Source organism: Oncorhynchus kisutch, linkage group LG24 (assembly GCF_002021735.2).
Source record: "Oncorhynchus kisutch isolate 150728-3 linkage group LG24, Okis_V2, whole genome shotgun sequence".
Taxonomy (NCBI): domain Eukaryota; kingdom Metazoa; phylum Chordata; class Actinopteri; order Salmoniformes; family Salmonidae; genus Oncorhynchus; species Oncorhynchus kisutch.
Window position 1 is genome coordinate 41,279,461 of NC_034197.2, and position 22,837 is coordinate 41,302,297.

The window sequence follows — 22,837 nt, forward strand, 5'->3', positions numbered from 1 at the left end:
GAAACACGCCTGTCTATATATGGTCCCACAGTTGACAGCAGATGTCAGAAACAGAAAATATAACATGAAGCCCAAGGAACTGTCTGTAGATCACCGAGATAGAATTGGGTTGAGTCATATCCGGGGGAAGGTTACACAACGATTTCTAGAGTGTTGAAAGTTTCCAAGAGTACGGAGATCTCCATCATTGGGAAATTGAAAAATATGGATCTACCCAGACTCTGCCTAGAGATGGCTATCCGACCAAACTGAACAACCGGGCAAGAATGACCTTGTTTAGGGAGGTGACCAATGACAGAACTACAGAGTTCCTTGGCTGAGATGGGAGAATCTGCCAGAAGGACAACAGTCTCTACCGCACTTCACTAATCTGGGCTTTCTGGGAGAGTGGCCAGATGGAAGCCACATGACAGCATGCCCGAAACTGGCAAAAAAAAAGCATATCTAAACAGATTGTGGTCTGATGAGATGAAAATCTAACTCTTTGGCCTGAATGCAAACTGTTACGCCTGGAGCAAACCAGGCACAGCTCCGCCTGGAGAAAACCAGGCACAGCTCCGCCTGGAGAAAACCAGGCACAGCTCCGCCTGGAGAAAACCTTGAAGATTGCTGTTCACCATCTAACTTAACAGAACTTGAAAATAAATCTGTAAGGAAGAATGGGAAGAAAATCGTCAATTCCAGATGACTCAAAGCTTGATACCGACACGACCAAGACGACGCAAAGCTGTAATCTCCACCAATGGTGTTTCTACAAAGTATTGACTCAGGGGTGTGAATACTTACGTAAATTAGATCTGTATTTCATTTTCAATAAAATGTACAAATATTTCTAAAAACATGTTGTTTTCACTTTCTTTATGGGTTATTGTGTGTAGCTGGGTGAGGGAAAAAAATAAATACATCTAATCCATTTTGAATTCATGCTGTAAAACAATGTGGAATAAGTCCAGGGGTAGGAATACGTTCTGAAGGCAACATAACTCCCCTTAAATTCTACCTCAAAGTTTTACCAAATAAATTAAACAAACAAAAATGAGAGAAATCTGGCAACCCGAAATTAATCTCTTCCTTGAAAAAGAAAGACGACCCCCCCCCCCCCCCACCAAAACGGCTTCAGCTCGTCCACTGTCCCGGGGTCATCCATGCAGCAACGGAGAGGTCAGAGTTGAAAGGTGAGAAGTTGACTCTTTTACCGCCAGGCCCGGTTGAGGAGTTTGACCTGTGCCAGACGTTTACTAATCATGGTGGCGAAGAACAGAGCGAACAGAACACTGCTGATCAGGACGTAGTCGTAGTCATCTTTCAGCACGTCGAACTGCTTGGAGGGGTACACCCTGGTTTGGTAGATGTCAAGACCGTACGCAACCACCTGTGTGACAAAACATTCACATTTCTGTGTTAAATATTTAGTCTTTTGACCTACACTATAGTTGAATCTTGAACCCTGGGGGTACTTGGCCTATCCACAGGGGGTACTAGGACCCCTGGGGGTACTTGGCCTATCCACAGAGGGTACAATGACCCCTGGGGGTACTAAGAACCATGGGGGTACTTGGCCTATCCACAGAGGGTACAATGACCCCTGGGGGTACTAAGAACCCTGGGGGTACCTAGCCTATCCACAGGGGGTACTAGGATCCCTGGGGGTACCTAGCCTATCCACAGGGGGTACTAGAGAAGACTCATGAGACCATAGGCCTAATGGTAAAATGCACATGAGGGGTACTCCAATGGTACTGTGGACATAGCAAAATGTACTTCGTGGTACAGTAGCCGAAACAGGTTGGAAACCAATGTAATAGACCATAGACTCACCAGACACGTGGACTCCAGGCCAGAGGGGGCAGTGTAGATTCCTTTCACTCTCGCTACGGTCTGATTGTAGTTGATGAACCACTCTGTGCGGATGGGCATCTCTGGGGCGTAGGGTATAAGGTTCTCCTCACTGGAAATAAATGATAAATCAATTCATACTTTCATAGAGTTTCAAGGGCCCAAAGAATTTGCCAAAGACTCCAGCCAGCCTAGTCAGACTGTTCTCTCTGGTACTAACCCGGCAAGCAGCACCAGAGCACCAAGTCTAGGTCAGAGAAAGGCTTCTACCCCGAAAACATAAGACTCCCGAACAGCTAATCAAAATGGCTACCTGGACTATTTACATTGTTACGCCCCTCCCCCATTTCACGCTGCTCCGCCTCTGTTTATTATCCATATTACCTCAACGAACCTGTACCCCTGCACTGGAACCCCCTGCACTGGTAACCCCTGTATATAGCCTCGCTACTGTTATTTTATTGTTGGTTCTTAATTACCTTTTATTTTTCACTTCAGTTTATTTTTGTAAATACTTTCTTAAAACCTATTTTTCTTAACTGTGGTGTTGGTTAAGGGCTTGTAAGTAAACATTTCACCCTAAGGTCTCTACACCTGTTGTATTCAGCATTTCACCCTAAGGTCTCTACACCGGTTGTATTCAGCATTTCACCCTAAGGTCTCTACACCGGTTGTATTCAGCATTTCACCCTAAGGTCTCTACACTGGTTGTATTCAGCATTTCACCCTAAGGTCTCTACACCGGTTGTATTCAGCATTTCACCCTAAGGTCTCTACACCTGTTGTATTCAGCATTTCACCCTAAGGTCTCTACACCTGTTGTATTCAGCATTTCACCCTAAGGTCTCTACACCGGTTGTATTCAGCATTTCACCCTAAGGTCTCTACACCGGTTGTATTCAGCATTTCACCCTAAGGTCTCTACACCTGTTGTATTCAGCATTTCACCCTAAGGTCTCTACACCGGTTGTATTCAGCATTTCACCCTAAGGTCTCTACACTGGTTGTATTCAGCATTTCACCCTAAGGTCTCTACACTGGTTGTATTCAGCATTTCACCCTAAGGTCTCTACACCTGTTGTATTCAGCATTTCACCCTAAGGTCTCTACACCGGTTGTATTCAGCATTTCACCCGAAGGTCTCTACACCTGTTGTATTCAGCATTTCACCCTAAGGTCTCTACACCGGTTGTATTCAGCATTTCACCCTAAGGTCTCTACACCGGTTGTATTCAGCATTTCACCCTAAGGTCTCTTCACCGGTTGTATTCAGCATTTCACCCTAAGGTCTCTACACCTGTTGTATTCAGCATTTCACCCTAAGGTCTCTACACCTGTTGTATTCAGCATTTCACCCTAAGGTCTCTACACCGGTTGTATTCAGCATTTCACCCTAAGGTCTCTACACCGGTTGTATTCAGCATTTCACCCTAAGGTCTCTACACCGGTTGTATTCAGCATTTCACCCTAAGGTCTCTACACCGGTTGTATTCAGCATTTCACCCTAAGGTCTCTACACCGGTTGTATTCAGCATTTCACCCTAAGGTCTCTACACCGGTTGTATTCAGCATTTCACCCTAAGGTCTCTACACTGGTTGTATTCAGCATTTCACCCTAAGGTCTCTACACTGGTTGTATTCAGCATTTCACCCTAAGGTCTCTACACCGGTTGTATTCAGCACTTCACCCTAAGGTCTCTACACCGGTTGTATTCAGCACTTCACCCTAAGGTCTCTACACCGGTTGTATTCAGCACATGTGACAAATAACATTTGATTTGATTTGAACCAGTATTCCTCTCTAACGGTCAAATAACTTTAGAAAAAAAACAGGGTCCTGTTCATTAGTGCACAATGTAGCAAAAAATGTTTTGAAACAATTGTGCATTTGTAAATTGGGACAAAAAGAGGTATTCCCTCCCAGTTTCAGCACATTTTTCTTCCTTTTGGTGCCTGATGAACACGACCCAGGGGGGTGGTTGGTACTAACCGGCTGTGTTCAGTGACGACCTCTGGTCTCCGTGGATCCAGGAACATCTTGGGGAGAGACAAGATGGCTCCTGATGGTAACCCCACTGAGAAACAAATGAATTACGATACAGATAGTGCATTAAATCCACTAAACTCTGCATAACTAAAGGTTTAGCAACAACAACAAAAAAATTTAACCATGAAAATCATTATTGACTGTCAATAACAAATACTTCTTAGTATCCTTGGTTATTGTTTAGGCAACGTTTCGCAGTCTCTTTATTATTTCAAAAACAAACAAAGTACTGACCCAGGAGGTCTCGGGGAGCAACCCACCCCTCCCTCCCATACTGACCCAGGAGGTCTCGGGGAGCAACCCACCCCTCCCTCCCATACTGACCCAGGAGGTCTCGGGGAGCAACCCACCCCTCCCTCCCATACTGACCCAGGAGGTCTCGGGGAGCAACCCACCCCTCCCTCCCATACTGACCCAGGAGGTCTCGGGGAGCAACCCACCCCTCCCTCCCATACTGACCCAGGAGGTCTCGGGGAGCAACCCACCCCTCCCTCCCATACTGACCCAGGAGGTCTCGGGGAGCAACCCACCCCTCCCTCCCATACTGACCCAGGAGGTCTCGGGGAGCAACCCACCCCTCCCTCCCATACTGACCCAGGAGGTCTCGGGGAGCAACCCACCCCTCCCTCCCATACTGACCCAGGAGGTCTCGGGGAGCAACCCACCCCTCCCTCCCATACTGACCCAGGAGGTCTCGGGGAGCAACCCACCCCTCCCTCCCATACTGACCCAGGAGGTCTCGGGGAGCAACCCACCCCTCCCTCCCATACTGACCCAGGAGGTCTCGGGGAGCAACCCACCCCTCCCTCCCATACTGACCCAGGAGGTCTCGGGGAGCAACCCACCCCTCCCTCCCATACTGACCCAGGAGGTCTCGGGGAGCAACCCACCCCTCCCTCCCATACTGACCCAGGAGGTCTCGGGGAGCAACCCACCCCTCCCTCCCATACTGACCCAGGAGGTCTCGGGGAGCAACCCACCCCTCCCTCCCATACTGACCCAGGAGGTCTCGGGGAGCAACCCACCCCTCCCTCCCATACTGACCCAGGAGGTCTCGGGGAGCAACCCACCCCTCCCTCCCATACTGACCCAGGAGGTCTCGGGGAGCAACCCACCCCTCCCTCCCATACTGACCCAGGAGGTCTCGGGGAGCAACCCACCCCTCCCTCCCATACTGACCCAGGAGGTCTCGGGGAGCAACCCACCCCTCCCTCCCATACTGACCCAGGAGGTCTCGGGGAGCAACCCACCCCTCCCATACTGACCCAGGAGGTCTCAGGGAGCAACCCACCCCTCCCTCCCATACTGACCCAGGAGGTCTCAGGGAGCAACCCACCCCTCCCTCCCATACTGACCCAGGAGGTCTCAGGGAGCAACCCACCCCTCCCATACTGACCCACAAAAACACCCACCCACCCATCCCTCCCTCCCATACTAACCCAGGAGATGTCTAGAGGTGATGCCCTTCTCAGTGAGCGTAGCCTCCATAGTGGTGATGGGAGAGGGGAAGATGTATGTCTGCTGTAGGACCTGGGGCAGATGGGGTCTGTCCAGACTACTGAACACTGTGCTGTTATACAGCTCTGTCCCTTCAAACAGCTCCAGCACACTGAACTCATTACGCCTGGACTTGGTGTTCCAGTACTCGTACTGTAGAGAGGAAGGGACAGAGAGGGAGGGACAGAGAGGGAGGGACAGAGAGAGAGAGAGTCCGAGAGAGACCGAGAGAGAGACAGAAAATGTTTAAGGTTTCTCAATAGCTGGAAGACAGTAGTTCATTAGCCTTTTTCCTCACCATAGAAATCATCTTTGTAACACTTGTGACTGTACCAACAGCAGCTGATACTACTACTGTTGCTCCTCCTACTTCGAATAGTACTACTCCTACTACTACTGCTGCAAATGCTACTACTACTACTACCACTGATAATACTACTACTACTACTACTACTACTGCAAATGCTGCTACAACTGATAATACTACTACTACTGCAAATTCTGCCAGTACTGCTACAACTACCACCACTACTGATAATACCACGGATAATACTACTACTACCACCACCACTGATAATACTACTGATAATATTACTACCACCACTACTGATAATACTACTACCACTACTGCTGATACTACTACTGATAATAATACTACCACCACTACTGATAATACTGATAATAATACTACTACCACTACTGATAATAATACTACTACCACTACTGATAATAATACTACTACCACTACTGATAATACTACTGATAATAATACCACTGATAATACTACTGATAATAATACCACTGATAATACTACTACCACTACTGATAATACTACTAATAATACTACTACCACCACTACTGATAATACTACTGATAATACTACTACTACTGATAATACTACTAATAATACTACTACCACTGATAATACTACTACTACTAATAATAATACTACCAATAATACTACTAATAATAATACTACTACTACTGATAATTCTACTAATACTACTACTGATAATTCTACTAATAATACTACTACTGTGAATACTTGGCTGCTGCTGCTGCTACTACTACTACTCACCACCACCCAGTTCTCAGAGTGGACAAAGTGTACGGGCCCCCTGGCCTTCCTCTGGACGGCTTCATGGATGATGCGTCCAGTCACACCGTCGACCAGGAACACGCCCACGAAGGCCCGCTCAGGGTGTGTGTCTGTACTCTCCGTCACCACTGCCAGCAGGTTAGGGTTCAGGTACTGTGGTGAAGAAAAAAAAGAAGAGACTGTTATTCAGGTCTTCACACACACAAAAAATATATATATTCTTGTTTGTATGTGCATTTGTTTGCTCCTCAAAAATGATTAAAAGTTCAACTTTTGGGTCAAAGTTTGCAGATATTACCCGCTGAACATGCTTTTTAGTCCAGGACTAGTCTAAAATCTGGATCTGGGAAACCGGCCCTTAAATTGTTTGCGTGTAGAGCCACCTCTTGTTGACGTGTCAGAGTAAACATAGAATTATTTAATGAATTACTGGAATTGATTTGGCCATGTGCATGTCCTCCCACCTAGAGCAGTGTTAACCTTGTAGAGAACACTGTCCTACCACCTAGAGCCGTGTTTACCTTGTAGAGAACACTGTCCTACCACCTAGAGCCGTGTTTACCTTGTAGAGAACACTGTCCTACCACCTAGAGCCGTGTTTACCTTGTAGAGAACACTGTCCTACCACCTAGAGCAGTGTTTACCTTGTAGAGAACACTGTCCTACCACCTAGAGCCGTGTTTACCTTGTAGAGAACACTGTCCTACCACCTAGAGCCGTGTTTACCTTGTAGAGAACACTGCGGTCTCCCATCACTCTGCCCTGAGAGTGGACATGCTCGTTGGGCCTCTTCCCTTTGACAGCTACTATCTTCTGAACCTCTGTAGGAAGGACCACCTCCCAGATCCGCTCTGTGGACAGGTCCTGGATGAACACACACACACTCAATGTCACATCCATGCATACACACACACACACACAAATTAATGTCGCGTGCACACACACACACAGTGTTAAGTCACCTTACGCAGCCTGAATCCAGACAGGTTTCCCTGATCTGAGCGGATCAGGTAGAAGAAGATGGAGGAGGCCATCTCCTGGAGCTGCTGTAGGACGTTCTTAGTGGAGGGGAAGGCTGTCACCTGGAGGGAGGGAGGGAAGTAAAGAGGGAGGGGAGGGAGAGAGGGGAGGGAGGGAGGGAAGTAAGGAGGGAGGGAAGGGAGGGAACACATAAAAGGCAGAAAAACGAAAGGGAATCAACACTAACAGGGACTTTACAAAATAAAGGCGCAAATCTTTCCCACAATGCAACAGATTATAAATTTTTCTTTCACATCGGTTAAAACCTATGATGTTTCATTTCCCCCCCCCCCCCAAGACCTTGGAATCAGACAGATGTAGTCCTACCTTGTATTGGTCATTGACCCACCTTGTATTGGTCATCGAACAGCAACAGGACCTTGGAATCAGACAGTCCTACCTTGTATTGGTCGTCGACCAGCAACAGGACCTTGGCGTAGTCCTGGTCTATAACAGGTAGTAGGAGTGACTGGAGGATGGGGCGGGGCAGGGCCGGCAGGGCGATGTGACTCTTCCTGCCAAATATGGGGTTGAACACATGCAGGGTGGCCAGGCCAGTGTCCTGGGAGGGGGGGGGGGGGGGGACAGCAGAAATGTTTAGAAAGAAATAGAGCCATTTCCTCCAACGTCGGAGTAAGAGCTGCCCTACCTAGTTACAGTACGTAAGTATTAATCCCTACTGAGATGCTTGATAACGACAGCCCCCCCGATGTCTTTTTCAGGTTCAAGATCAAATTTAAAATCATTGGGGAATCTTAAAATTCACCAGAGCTCTCAAATAAAAATAAATAAATGGTGTAGTAAGGACTATTTTGCAACACAGTCCATGGGTGTTGTTTTCTACCTTATCCTTGATGAGCAGAGTGCACTGTGGGGGATGTGGGAAGTGAGCGGTAGTCCTCTGAACTATCAGTTTGAAGGCTGCGTTGGGCTGAACATTCTCCAGGTAGTGCTTCCACAGAATGCTGCCTGACTTGCTGTCGATGCCAAAGAGCTGGAACCAAACAGAGATCAAAGATGATTATTTCATACCGTGCGCTATAAAGTATAACGGTACTTGTTTTATGGCCAAGAACAAAACGCAGTGTGAAAACCGAACATCCTTCCAAACAACATTCCAATCATTTATTAAATCGATTGTACAAAAAAGCACATCACATTCAGAGCATTTGACAGAGCTTGTGCTTCGACTGAACACAACATCCTGCATATGAGCCTCACTAGGACTACAGTAAAGTGCTACCAATGTTGGTGATGAGGTCAACAGACCGTAGTGATAAGGTCAACAGACAGTAGTGATAAGGTCAACAGAAATTAGTGATGAGGTCAACAGGTGATGAGGTCATCAGACAGTAGTGATAAGGTCAACAGAAATTAGTGATGAGGTCAACAGGTGATGAGGTCATCAGACATTAGTGATGGGGTCATCAGACATTAGTGATGGGGTCATCAGACAGTAGAACCTTTGTCTACCAATGTTGGTGCTGAGGTCAACAGACAGTAGTGATGAGGTCAGACAGTAGTGATGGGGTTATCAGACAATAGTGATGGGGTCAACAGGTGATGAGGTCAACAGACAGTAGTGATGGGGTTATCAGACAGTAGTGATGGGGTCATCAGACAGTAGTGGTGAGGTCATCAGACAGTAGTGGTGAGGTCATCAGACAGTAGTGGTGAGGTCATCAGACAGTAGTGGTGAGGTCATCAGACAGTAGTGGTGAGGTCATCAGACAGTAGTGGTGAGGTCATCAGACAGTAGTGGTGAGGTCATCAGACAGTAGTGGTGAGGTCATCAGACAGTAGTGGTGAGGTCATCAGACAGTAGTGGTGAGGTCATCAGACAGTAGTGGTGAGGTCATCAGACAGAACCTTTCTCTACCAATGAGTAGATCTCTAGCAGCAGTTCACCTTTAGTTTCTCCTTTTTTTTACCTTTACATGTTTTTTAGCAGGTAGTTTCCCACCTTGCTGGAGGCAGTGACCATGAGGATCACCTTCTGCCATCTATAAATACACACACCCTCTCGTCTCACCTTCCCGAGGTCGTGACCCCCACTCCCGTCTCACCTTCCCCGTGCCCCCCCCCCCCCCCTCTCATCTCACCTTCCCCCGAGGCCGTGACCACCCTCCCCTTCTCGTCTCACCTTCCGAGGCCGTGACCACCCTCCCCCTCTCCTTCCGAGGCCGTGACCCCCCACCCCCTCTCGTCTCACCTTCCCCGAGGCCGTGACCCCCTCTCGTCTCACCTTCCCCGAGGCGGTGACCATAACCATCATCTTCTGCAGGTTGAACTCATCCCTGGACAATGTTTCTATGGTGACCTCGTTCTTAACCTGGCTGCGGGGTTTACGGGCTTCGTAGAACAACTTCCACAGGTGGGCCAGCCACGCCTGGAGCAGAGTCACCTGGGATGACAGACGCTTCAGCACCATGGGGAATAACCCGTCTAAGGGGGAGGGAGAAGCACGGACAGACGGACACACGTTATTATCTACAGTTTCAGTCGTTAGATTATAAAAACAGTTATCGTTCGAGAGGGAAGTCGTCACGATAGAAGGCTGGACCGCAAGAAGTTTCCTCAGGTTTATCAGGACGACAGAGGATTCATTCTACAGGGACACTACATACACGAGGTCGACACTGAAGCCCACATACTGATCTACAAACAAATTAGACTACAAGAACGCAAGCCTACAAGAACTAAACAAAGACTACAAGAACGCAACAAAGACTACAAGAACGCAACAAAGACTACAAGAACCCAACCAAGACTACAAGAACCCAACCAAGACTACAAGAACCCAACCAAGACTACAAGAACCCAACCAAGACTACAAGAACCCAACCAAGACTACAAGAACCCAACCAAGACTACAAGTACGCAACCAAGACTACAAGTACGCAAGAAAGACTACAAGAACACAACAAAGACTACAAGAACACAACAAAGACTACAAGAACACAACAAAGACTACAAGAACACAACACTACAAGAACACAACACTACAAGAACACAACCAAACAACAAAGACTACAAGAACGCAACCAAACAACAAAGACTACAAGAACGCAACAAAGACTACAAGAACCCAACCAAGACTACAAGAACCCAACCAAGACTACAAGAACCCAACCAAGACTACAAGAACCCAACCAAGACTACATGAACCCAACCAAGACTACAAGAACCCAACCAAGACTACAAGAACGCAACAAAGACTACAAGAACACAACAAAGACTACAAGAACACAACAAAGACTACAAGAACACAACACTACAAGAACACAACAAAGACTACAAGAACGCAACCAAACAACAAAGACTACAAGAACACAACAAAGACTACATGAACGCAACAAAGACTACAAGAACGCAACAAAGACTACAAGAACGCAACAAAGACTACAAGAACGCAACAAAGACTACAAGAACGCAACCAAGACTACAAGAACGCAACCAAGACTACAAGAACGCAACCAAGACTACAAGAACGCAACCAAGACTACAAGAACGCAACCAAGACTACAAGAACGCAACCAAGACTACAAGAACGCAACAAAGACTACAAGAACACAACAAAGACTACAAGAACACAAGACTACAAGAACACAACAAAGACTACAAGAACACAAGACTACAAGAACACAAGACTACAAGAACACAACAAAGACTACAAGAACACAACAAAGACTACAAGAACGCAACCAAGACTACAAGAACACAACAAAGACTACAAGAACGTAACAAAGACTACAAGAACACAACAAAGACTACAAGAACACAACCAGACAACAAAGCAGAAACCTTAAAATCAGAGCCCTTCGCTACTGATCGTCAACATAAGCAAACAGAAAGGACACAGAAAGCTCAGAGCTTTACCTTGAATGGCTGGATCCAAGCGCAGCAATTAGAAAACCAAAGAGACAGAGCAAGACTTAAGCCAATTGGGGATAGCAATACATAAGAGGACAATTAGCTTAGACAGGGTCAAATATCATTATACGTTCCTGGCGGCAACAAAAACAGGCCATCACAAATAAGCCAAAAAGAAACAAAAAACACATTAAAAAAATATATATATTTTATAAATAATAAAAATAAAAATAAACAAAAAAGACCATGTTAAAAACTTCAATACATATATTTTTAAAAGGGAATGACTAAGCATAATAACATTAGAGAAACACTTTTTTTTGTGTCATTCTTAATTATTATATTTTATGCGCGTTGTCTTTTCTACGTTGTGTATTTTAAAATGATAACATGAATAACGTTCGCTAGGCTCTGATCTCTGACGTTCTTTACCAGCTTTCTTGCCAAACTCCCCCTCCAGCTCGGCCTGGGTGCCAGTGAGTGGCAGGTCCACCATCTCCATGGTAACAACATCAGCTAGGGCCTCCTCTCTGGTCCATACCACACGTCCTGGAATCACAGGGGTTGGTTAGAAGCCTCGTCTAGTGTGTGTGTGTGTTCCAGTGTGTGGTGTGTGATGTGTGTGTGTTCCAGTGTGTGTGTGATGTGTGTGTGTATGTGATGTGTGTGTATGTGATGTGTGTGTGTATGTGATGTGTGTGTATGTGATGTGTGTGTATGTGATGTGTGTGTGTGTGTGTATGTGATGTGTGTGTGTGTGTGTATGTGATGTGTGTGTGTGTGTGATGTGTGTGTGTGTGTGATGTGTGTGTGTGTGTGATGTGTGTGTGTGTATGTGATGTGTGTGTGTATGTGATGTTTGTATGTGATGTGTGTGTTGATGTGTGATGTGTGTGTATGTGATGTGATGTGTGTGTGATGTGTGTGTATGTGATGTGTGTGTGTGATGTGTGTGTATGTGATGTGTGTGTGTGTGATGTGTGATGTGATGTGTGATGTGTGATGTGTGATGTGTGTGTGATGTGTGTGTGATGTGTGTGTGAAGTGTGTGTGGTGTTCCAGTGTGTGTGTGTGTTCCAGTGTGTGTTCCAGTGTGTGTTCCAGTGTGTGTCCAGTGTGTGTTCCAGTGTGTGTTCCAGTGTGTGTTCCAGTGTGTGTTCCAGTGTGTGTTCCAGTGTGTGTTCCAGTGTGTGTTCCAGTGTGTGTTCCAGTGTGTGTGTGTGTGTGTTCCAGTGTGTGTGTGTGTGTGGTTCCAGTGTGTGTGTGTGTGTGTTCCTGTGGTGTGTGTGTGGTTCCAGTGTGTGTGTGTGTGTGTTTCCAGTGTGTGTGTGTGTGTGTTCCAGTGTGTGTGTGTGTGTGTGTTCCAGTGTGTGTGTGTGTGTGTGTGTGTTCCAGTGTGTGTGTGTGTGTGTGTTCCAGTGTGTGTGTGTGTGTGTGTTCCAGTGTGTGTGTGTGTGTGTGTGTTCCAGTGTGTGTGTGTGTGTGTGTGTTCCAGTGTGTGTGTGTGTTCCAGTGTGTGTGTGTGTGTGTGTGTTCCAGTGTGTGTGTGTGTGTGTGTGTGTTCCAGTGTGTGTGTGTGTGTGTGTGTTCCAGTGTGTGTGTGTGTGTGTGTGTTCCAGTGTGTGTGTGTGTGTGTGTGTTCCAGTGTGTGTGTGTGTGTGTGTTCCAGTGTGTGTGTGTGTGTGTGTTCCAGTGTGTGTGTGTGTGTGTGTTCCAGTGTGTGTGGTGTTGGTTCCAGTGTGTGTGTGTGTGGTTCCAGTGTGTGTGTTGTGTGGTGTGTTCCAGTGTGTGTGTGTGTGTGTGTGGTCAGTGTGTGTGTGTGTTGTGTGTTCCAGTGTGTGTGTGTGTGTGTGTTCCAGTGTGTGTGTGTGTGTGGTGTTCCAGTGTGTGTGTGTGTGTGTGTTCCAGTGTGTGTGTGTGTGTGTTCCAGTGTGTGTGTGTGTGTGTGTTCCAGTGTGTGTGTGTGTGTGTGTGTTCCAGTGTGTGTGTGTGTGTGTGTGTGTTCCAGTGTGTGTGTTGTGTGTGGTGTTCCAGTGTGTGTGTGTGTGTGTGTTCCAGTGTGTGTGGGTTGTGTGTTCCAGTGTGTGTGTGTGTGGTGTTCCAGTGTTGTGTGTGGTGTGTGTTCCAGTGTGTGTGTGGTGTGTGTTTCCAGTGTGTGTTTGTGGTGTGTTCCAGTGTGTGTGTGTTGTGTGTGTTCCAGTGTGTGTGTGTGGTGTGTGTTCCAGTGTGTGGTGTGTGGTGTGTTCCAGTGTGTGTGTGTGTGTGTGTTCCAGTGTGTGTGTGTGTTGTGTGTGTTCCAGTGTGTGTGTGTGTGTGGTAGTGTTCCGTGTGTGTGTGTGGTGTTGTTCCAGTGTGTGTGTGTGGTGTGTGTGTTCCAGTGGTGGTGTGTGTGTGTGTTCCATGTGTGGTGTGTGTGTGTGTTCCAGTGTGTGTGTGTGTGTGTGTGTTCCAGTGGTGTGTGTGTGTGTGTGTTCCAGTGTGTGTGTGTGTGTGTGGTGTGTTCCAGTGTGTGTTGTTGGTGGTGTTCCAGTGTGTGTAGTGGTGTGTGTAGTGTGTGTGTGTTCCAGTGTGGTGTGTGGTGGTGTGTTTCCAGTGTGTGTGTGTGTGTGTTCCAGTGTGTGTGTGTGTGTGTTCCAGTTGTGTGTGTGTGTGTGTTCCAGTTTGTGTGTGTGTGTGTTCCAGTGTGTGTGTGTGTGTGTGTTCCAGTGGTGGTCGGTGTGTGTGTGTGTTTTCCAGTGTGTGTAGTGTGTGTGTGTGGTGTTCCAGTTGGTGTGTGTGTGTGGTGGTGTTTCCAGTGTGTGTGTGGTGTGTGTGTTCCAGTGTGTGTGTGTTGTTCCAGTGTGTGTGTGGGTTGTGGTGTGTCCAGTGTGTGTGTGTGTGTTCCAGTGTGTGTGTGTGTGTGTTCCAGTGTGTGTGTGTGTGTGTTCCAGTGTGTGTGTGTGGTGTTCCAGTGTGTGTTGTGTGTGTGTGTTCCAGTGTGTGTGGTGTGTGTGTCAGTGTGTGTGTGTGTGTGTTCCAGTGTGTGTGTTCCAGTGGTGTGTGTGTGTGTGTTCCAGTGTGTGTGTTCCAGTGTGTGTGTGTGTGTGTTCCATGTGTGTGTGTGTGTGTGGTGTTCCAGTGTGTGTGTGTGTGTGTGTGTTCCAGTGTGTGTGTGTGTGTGTGTGTTCCAGTGTGTGTGTTGTGTGTGTTCCAGTGTGTGTGTGTTCCAGTGTGTGTGTGTGTGTGTGTGTGTGTGTGTGTGTGTGTGTGTGTGTGTGTGTGTGTGTGTGTGTGTGTGTGTGTCCAGTGTGTGTGTGTGTGTGTGTGTGTTCCAGGTGTGTGTGTTCCAGTGTGTGTTCAGTGTGTGTGGTTCCAGTGTGTGTTCCAGTGTGTGTTCCAGTGTGTGTTCCAGTGTGTGTTCCAGTGTGTGTTCCAGTGTGTGTTCCAGTGTGTGTGTGTGTTCCAGTGTGTGTGTGTGTTCCAGTGTGTGTGTGTGTTCCAGTGTGTGTGTGTGTTCCAGTGTGTGTGTGTGTTCCAGTGTGTGTGTGTGTGTTCCAGTGTGTGTGTGTGTGTGTGTTCCAGTGTGTGTGTGTGTGTGTTCCAGTGTGTGTGTGTTCCAGTGTGTGTGTGTGTGTGTGTGTTCCAGTGTGTGTTCCAGTGTGTGTTCCAGTGTGTGTTCGTGTGTGTTCCAGTGTGTGTTTTTGTGAATCCAAAATAAGCTTAGGTGGTGGGAGTGGCAATGAGAACAGTCGCCCGTCGTCACGGCGACATTGTAGAGGATATTTTACATCTCGGCGAGGTTGAGATTATTTATACAATTAAGTCTACACAGTTCTCGATGGAGCTGAGAATCCCTTTCGCAGTTTAAAGCTACATTTCCTACAACTCTATGCATTTCGCCATGAACAATGCTGTGTTCTTTCACACAAACATAATAACAAAATGAATACTAATAAATGCTTTGTTTTGGGAATTTTCAATTCTCCCCGACCGTCTAACTTATGTTCGTTTTTTAAAAACATTCGTATGAGAACAATCTAGACCATTAGATTAGATTAGATTAGAAAAGAGCGCTTTTCCATCCCAATTTTCTTTTTTTAATTCTTTTTTTTTTACCCCCAAAAATACAAAGATTACAAATGGCAGACAAATCCCTAATGTGTGTGTGTGTGTGTGTGTGTGTGTGTGTGTGTGTGTACGTTTCTGCTTTTACTATCCTTGTGGGGACCAGAAGTCCTCACAAGGGTACTAAAACAAGGAACATTCAGATAACCCTCCTAACCCTGATTGTAAACCAACCCCCTCAGCCTAAAATAGCTTCTTCTTCCTTGTGGGGATATTTCTCCGTCCCCACAAGGAAGAAGAAGCTATTTTAGGCTGAGGGGGTTGGTTTACAATCAGGGTTAGGAGTTGGGTTCAGAGTTAAGGTTAGGGAAAATAGGAATTCGAATGGGAATCAATCGTTTGGTCCTCACAAGGATAGTAAAAACAACGTGTGTGTGTGTGTGTGTGTGTGTGTGTGTGTGTGTGTGTGTGTGTGTGTGTGTGTGTAAACATACCTGGCTGCTGTATGAAGGTGAGAGCATGGTCCTGTGTCTGCACTAGGACCCTGTAGCCCACAGAGTCGTCCTTCTTCAGGAAGGCATGGACATACAGCTGGGGAGGGGAGACACCACAGGGTGAGACACCACACGGTGACACCACACACCACAGGGCGAGACACCACCCACTACAGGGCGAGACACCACCCACTACAGGGTGAGACACCACACACTACAGGGTGAGACACTACAGGGTGAGACACCACACACTACAGGGCGAGACACCACACACTACAGGGCGAGACACCACACACTACAGGGCGAGACACCACACACTACAGGGCGAGACACCACACACTACAGGGTGAGACACCACACACTACAGGGTGAGACACCACAGGGCGAGACACCACACACTACAGGGCGAGACACCACAGGGTGAGACACCACACACTACAGGGTGAGACACCACAGGGTGAGACACCACACACTACAGGGTGAGACACCACAGGGTGAGACACCACAGGGTGAGACACCACACACTACAGGGTGAGACACCACAGACTACAGGGTGAGACACTACAGGGTGAGACACCACAGGGTGAGACACCACACACTACAGGGTGAGACACCACAGACTACAGGGTGAGACACCACAGGGTGAGACACCACAGGGTGAGACACCACAGGGTGAGACACCACAGGGTGAGACACCACAGAGTGACCCGTAAAGCACTTCGTGACAACCGATCATATAAAAAAGGATTTATTAATAAATGTGATTGCCGTCCTGCACCCCAACATTGGCAGATTCCAACCGGGTTTCCGTTAGACTTTTCTGGAAGCGAGGGGGTTGGATGTGTCAAAACCCCATATTTACTACCTTTTACCTGCCTTACCGACATTCAGACAACACTCACCGTGTGTGGTTTCCCCCCGTTAGGCTCCAGGGGAAAGAGGACGGTGGTATCCAACAGCCTGCGACCAGAGTCAACGCTGAACAGATTGATGGCACAAGCCTGGAGTGGGAACGACAAGGGAGATAACCAACGGGGTTATAATTCACCGCAGAATAATTCAACTGCTGAAATTACGGATCACACGCGTGACGCAACACTTAGATGTTTAGGCGACACGAGGACAACTCACCGTTTCGTTTTTGGGAGTCATGACGGCAGCAACAGTCTTCTTCCCCGTGGTGGCAAATGAGACTAAGAACGCCTGTAAAAAACAACAACAACATAGAAACGTGTTTATTATCTCCACTTAGAACTCATTCAGCTTTATTGACCTTCCAACTAACAACATTTGAGGTCATATATTGTCCAGGTTGGTAAATAGGCAAATAATACACTGTGTACTACACAGCAGATGGACTATCCAGAGACGTGTAGCACCGGGGAGAAATATATAGCAGTAATCAAACTCAGACACGTTCTACCGTATACAGGGTAGACAGGGTTTACCGTATACAGGGTAGACAGGGTTTACCGTATACAGGGTTTACCGTATACAGGGTAGACAGGGTTTACCGTATACAGGGTAGACAGGGTTTACCGTATACAAGGTAGACAGGGTTTACCGTATACAGGGTAGACAGGGTTTACCGTATACAGGGTAGACAGGGTTTACCGTATACAGGGTAGACAGGGTTTACCGTATACAGGGTAGACAGGGTTTACCGTATACAGGGTAGACAGGGTTTACCGTATACAGGGTAGACAGGGTTTACCGTATACAGGGTAGACAGGGTTTACCGTATACAGGGTAGACAGGGTTTACCGTATACAGGGTAGACAGGGTTTACCGTATACAGGGTAGACAGGGTTTACCGTATACAGGGTAGACAGGGTTTACCGTATACAGGGTAGACAGGGTTACCGTATACAAGGTAGACAGGGTTTACCGTATTTAGGTAGATATGGTTTACTGTATACAGGTACAGGGTTTACCGTATTTAGGTAGATATGGTTTACCGTATTTAGGTAGATACGGTTTACCGTATATAGGTAGATACGGTTTACTGTATATAGGTAGATATGGTTTACTGTATATAGGTAGATATGGTTTACTGTATATAGGTAGATATGGTTTACTGTATATAGGTAGATATGGTTTACTGTATATAGGTAGATACGGTTTACTGTATATAGGTAGATATGATTTACTGTATGGTATAACAAAAGTCAGTGACATTAATGATTACCTGTCTGGGATCAATTACGTTTATTGAATTCAACTATATTGAATAAACAAAAATAAATGAATGATTGAATGTGTACCGGCTGGAAGTCTCTGAGTGGGGCGATGGTGTATCCATCAGCATTGAGCTGCAGCAGGACATGGTGGTCTGGTCCGAGCTGGAGAAAGAACTCTGAGAGGGGGGAGCGGGCCGGGTGGGGCTGGCTGGACACCAGGACGGGCTGGAAGCCTGGGAACACCTCCAGATCCAGAGACTGGGGGGGGGGGGGGGGGGAGCAGGAAAGGAAGCAACAGAAAGACATTGGTCATTCGTTTCCACTCATCAAGCAATAGCATCAATGGGATAATTAATCCACAAGGTATTCACAGGATTTAAAAGGAAAAAAATCCACTCAAAAACTAGCTGAACCAGTCTCAAAATCAACCCATATGAACCTAAAAGGCAGGGATGCCAACAAAACCAGTTCACACACTCCATGCTGAATACACATGCTAGCTAGTGCAGTGAAGTTCTCGCTAATTCCCGAAAGATTTTTCATTCTGTTCTGCTGTGATTGGTGCGCCGAGTTCTACAGCTGACTCCTCTCTGTGATGTCATCACGTTGGCCAGAGTAGCGAGACACAGAGCCAGTTCTCAGAAATCAGCATGTATCTGACTGACAACAGTCCCACAACTTTGGTTCCGTACAACTTCAACAACAAGCTGGCAAACTAGCTAGCGCATGACCGTTCAAACTAGCTAGCGCATGACCGTTCAAACTAGCTAGCGCATGACCGTTCAAACTAGCTAGCGCATGACCGTTCAAACTAGCTAGCGCATGACCGTTCAAACTAGCTAGCGCATGACCGTTCAAACTAGCTAGCGCATGACCGTTCAAACTAGCTAGCGCATGACCGTTCAAACTAGCTAGCGCATGACCGTTCAAACTAGCTAGCGCATGACCGTTCAAACTAGCTAGCGCATGACCGTTCAAACTAGCTAGCGTATGACCGTTCAAACTAGCTAGCGCATGACCGTTCAAACTAGCTTGCGTATGACCGTTCAAACTAGCTTGCACTAGGGCTGCTAGCTGGAGCATGGGTTGCCATAGTAGCCAGTGCGTCATAGCTACCGAGAACAGAGTGATTTTCAGAACTAGGAATTCGTTTTAGGCAGATGAGCAAACATTTGGTTTTTTTTACAAATCGGTAGAGGGATGAATGTCGCCATTTGACGTGTGAGACGGTGTAGTCCACTGTTGATACATTCGGCAGCAGTCAAGTTCAAGACGTTGGACTTTCAAGATGCAAAGTGTCACTTGCCTCTTCATCAGGAAGTGTTTTGCATCATAGGAGTCATCATGAGGTGTCAACTGACACGTTGTATCTTGAAAGTCCAACATCTTGAAAACTTGACACGCAAAAACATTTTGGGAATGTTTTAACAAGTGGACTAATGAAAAAATATATATAATAATGAAAAATAATTTAAAATAATTAATTTAAACATCACAGAAGTGAAAGCAAAAACAGATGCCATGACTGAACCTTAAGATCGGCAGGCAAACTTTTTGGCTCGAGACACATTGGGATTTTGACATTTAAAGGAGGGCTGCTCAGTTTATTTTATTTTTTTTAAGACCGATTTGTTTGTCAAACTCGACTTGCAGGCTAGAAAAGGGGCAGTTATTTGAAAAATATACAGGTCCATTATCATGTATATATAATCATCGGATCATCTATCGATCTATCTCGCTCGCGGTCCATTATCATCGGATCATCTATCTATAGATCGATAGATAGATCTGAAATCCAATCCGATCCTATTTCACCTTTGATTCCTATCCTTGTTATTGAATACCGACTGAACCTTAAGATCAGCAGGCAAACTTATACCGACTGGTATTCAAACTCATTACAAATTATTTTACTCTTATTCGATAAGATCAGTTGCAAACATATCTGTTGCCATCAAGCACTGGCTCACTGAACGATACGGTTGTGGCAGTGGGAGACAGGTACAGTACCTGTAGTAGGATCTGGCTGAACTCTGGAGTCTCCTCAGCCTGTATCGGGAGGGTGTAGAGGGCGAGAGTGGCGGGATCCACACACATCAGCACCCCCTGACCGACCACCACACAGCTGGACTCAATACTGGACAGCCATGAGGCTTCGACTGATCTCTGAGGACAACGACAGACAGGAATCACTGGGTTAGAGACAGGACATGTGTGTACAGGCTTACGGTGGACCAACAGACACAGTGTAGATGCTGACGGAGGAGTAACCCTTTGGGCTGGTTTCCCAGACACAGATTCCATTTCCTCCTGGACTGAAAAACCATGCTCAAAAGAAGATGGGTTTTATTTTTATTTTTAAAATCAAGGACTAGGCTTAATCTGGCTCTGGAAAAGAGGCCCTTTCCTGATACCTTCATGAATTTTAAAATGGTTGCCAATGAAGGTTTGATGACAGTGCTAGAGTAGTTACCTGCTTGATGATCTCTCCATCCTCTAGGCTGTAGGCTATGATAGTGAGGTGAGAGTTAGGAACCACCCCCAACACATAGACCTCCTCTTCTCCCCCAGAGTACACTGCCTGGTACTGGACTGCATCACTGTGGGGTACAGAAAATAATTAGTAGATCAGTTTTACAACAGTCCTGAAATTAAATGTATATTACCTACGTGCTGTAGACTGGGTTCAAATACTATTTGAAATATTTTTAGATACTTTGAGTGTTTGATTGAGCCTTTATGGATTGCCAGATGGGCAGGGCTTGCACTTTTGGCTACATTTGATTGGCTCCATTGCGTTAGGTAAGCGTCACCAAGTGCAGCTAAATCATTTGAAATAAAAACAAATACCATTTGAACCCATGTCTAGTCCCAGACAGCACCAGTGTCCTACTGTACCTACCTGTCAGGCAGATTCTCCACCCATTTCTGGTGTCCATTGGATAAGTAGTGGAGAGAGATGGCAGCTTTCTTTAGCACTGCCACAAGCTTTACGGTGTCCTGTATGGCCACAAAACACGCAGCCTGGAAGCTGAAATAGAGAGAGACATTATGAGCCGTTCGAAATCTCTAAAAATCAATTATGTCAATTTCTATTGAGAGTGTCTCAGATATAAAATAGCAGATAATGAGAAACAGGTAAATCTGCACACGAAGACACACACACCTGCCAGTATCCAGCACGGCCTCCCAGTTCAGCCCGCCAATGTTTGTGTCCCAGGAACGGAGCAAACGACCATCTCCAACCACCATCAGAGCATCTAGAGAAGACGTAAAGAACAGTCAAATATCCGCTGTGAAAGATGAAGGCAGGATCTTAAAATGAACATAGGCCTAGATAGAGCCAATGCTTTGACTCTGTACAACACGGTTATGTTGGCTAGGCCAAGAAACTAGGCAGGTCTACAACAAACTTTTAATAGGCTGTAGTCACCTTGCCCATGCAGCAGAAGTATGTCTATGCTTCCCTCTGGTCCGGTCTTGTCCACATGTCTCCAAACTATAAAGTCAGAATGAAAAATATTTAACTCTATGCAACTCAACAAAAAAAACATTTCAGAGTCAAAGAGAAAAGCTATAAACCCATTCGTATTGTAATGTGAATTACAAATACTCACGGAGATCTCCAGTCCTGGAGTTGAAAGAGGCAAAGATATTCTTGTCGGTGGCGACAAACATCTTTTTAGATGACTGTGTATTCGACTCAAAGTGGGCAAAGAGCGTCTTCCCCACATACTGCTGTCGCCTGGAAACACGAAAAGAGGAATGTTTTTTAACAGTCAAGCCTTCTTGTTGAAATATAGTAAGCTATTTTTTACTTTAGTTAATCAATCACTAATGCACATAATCATTACATAGACACTGATCACAAGAAGGAGCAAGTGGGACAAATCTGGGGGTAACGGGTCTCCTTCCCCCATTGATCCTTAACCCCATTAAAAGAAGCGATCTGAAAATACATTTACGTTCGTGAATGACTAGCATATATGTTCAAACAAGAGACGGGTGCAGACATGACAGGGCTAACTATTGAGTGAATCCAACCCCGGGGAGATCTACTGCCTTTTCGCCTGTGTCTAAGATCAACCACATCTGACGCTGTCAATGGTTAGCACATAGCATTAGCTTACGTTCACTAGCTGCATGGCACAATCAATACACATTCTCAATTGTAAAATAGCTAGCTAACATACCAATCAAATTTTCCAACTTGATCTTCGAAAACAGCTTCACTAATACAAAAAAAAGACAATAAGATTACAAATAAAGACGTTAGTTTAGCCATTTTAACAGATGACTTCTTAGTGAAGGTAACGACCAAAGATGGTCGATACATGAAGATGATTCACTCAGGCCGTTAACCATTGAAAACAAAATGGTCAGTTCCGATCTGCTTAAAGGGGGTGGTTCTCCCATGGACACCAATGCAATAGCTGCTGGGTATGGTCTGCTTATTTCATTGGCTGTAAATGTAACCAGAATAAAATAGGGAGTGGGGTGTCTCGCTTCCTCTTCCGTCTCTGATAACCCATGTAATAATCCTTTCCGGGTCGATTTTCTTCTTCGTTTTATTTGGCGATATGTAAACTAACATATAAGGTGCATTACCGCCTTCTACCGTGCTGGATTGTGATGGTGAGAGGACTATTGGCACTGAAACCAACCACCACACACACACACACACACTGTCTGTCTGTCTGTCTGTCTGTCTGTCTGTCTGTCTGTCTGTCCTACAGCAGAGTAGGTC

At 46.2% G+C, this 22,837-nt stretch overlaps 1 protein-coding gene across 2 annotated transcripts in view; it reads right to left on the reverse strand.

The window, feature by feature from the left end:
- LOC116352909 (ER membrane protein complex subunit 1) overlaps window positions 1–22,612 on the reverse strand; it is a 23,591-nt gene extending 979 nt beyond the window's left edge. The window contains exons 1-23 of one of the 2 annotated variants that reach the window (XM_031803794.1): window positions 22,284–22,451; window positions 21,708–21,835; window positions 21,524–21,589; window positions 21,257–21,350; window positions 20,993–21,121; window positions 20,564–20,690; window positions 20,101–20,256; window positions 18,175–18,348; window positions 17,042–17,113; window positions 16,813–16,911; window positions 15,911–16,007; window positions 11,805–11,921; window positions 11,379–11,387; window positions 9,745–9,944; window positions 8,344–8,493; window positions 7,900–8,061; window positions 7,442–7,561; window positions 7,206–7,343; window positions 6,459–6,632; window positions 5,323–5,533; window positions 3,827–3,911; window positions 1,819–1,948; window positions 1–1,372 (exon numbers count right to left, since the gene is read on the reverse strand). The exon at window positions 1–1,372 is cut by the window's left edge and continues 979 nt beyond it. In XM_031803794.1, coding sequence (XP_031659654.1) covers window positions 1,193–1,372; window positions 1,819–1,948; window positions 3,827–3,911; window positions 5,323–5,533; window positions 6,459–6,632; window positions 7,206–7,343; window positions 7,442–7,561; window positions 7,900–8,061; window positions 8,344–8,493; window positions 9,745–9,944; window positions 11,379–11,387; window positions 11,805–11,921; window positions 15,911–16,007; window positions 16,813–16,911; window positions 17,042–17,113; window positions 18,175–18,348; window positions 20,101–20,256; window positions 20,564–20,690; window positions 20,993–21,121; window positions 21,257–21,350; window positions 21,524–21,589; window positions 21,708–21,835; window positions 22,284–22,426 — 2,961 coding nt within the window. In that variant the 5' untranslated portion in view covers window positions 22,427–22,451 and the 3' untranslated portion in view covers window positions 1–1,192. Of the gene's footprint in view, window positions 1,373–1,818; window positions 1,949–3,826; window positions 3,912–5,322; window positions 5,534–6,458; window positions 6,633–7,205; window positions 7,344–7,441; window positions 7,562–7,899; window positions 8,062–8,343; window positions 8,494–9,744; window positions 9,945–11,378; window positions 11,388–11,804; window positions 11,922–15,910; window positions 16,008–16,812; window positions 16,912–17,041; window positions 17,114–18,174; window positions 18,349–20,100; window positions 20,257–20,563; window positions 20,691–20,992; window positions 21,122–21,256; window positions 21,351–21,523; window positions 21,590–21,707; window positions 21,836–22,283 lie in introns of both variants that reach the window. The other variant, XM_031803795.1, reaches the window with a different exon arrangement.
- Window positions 22,613–22,837: the final 225 nt, after the last annotated feature.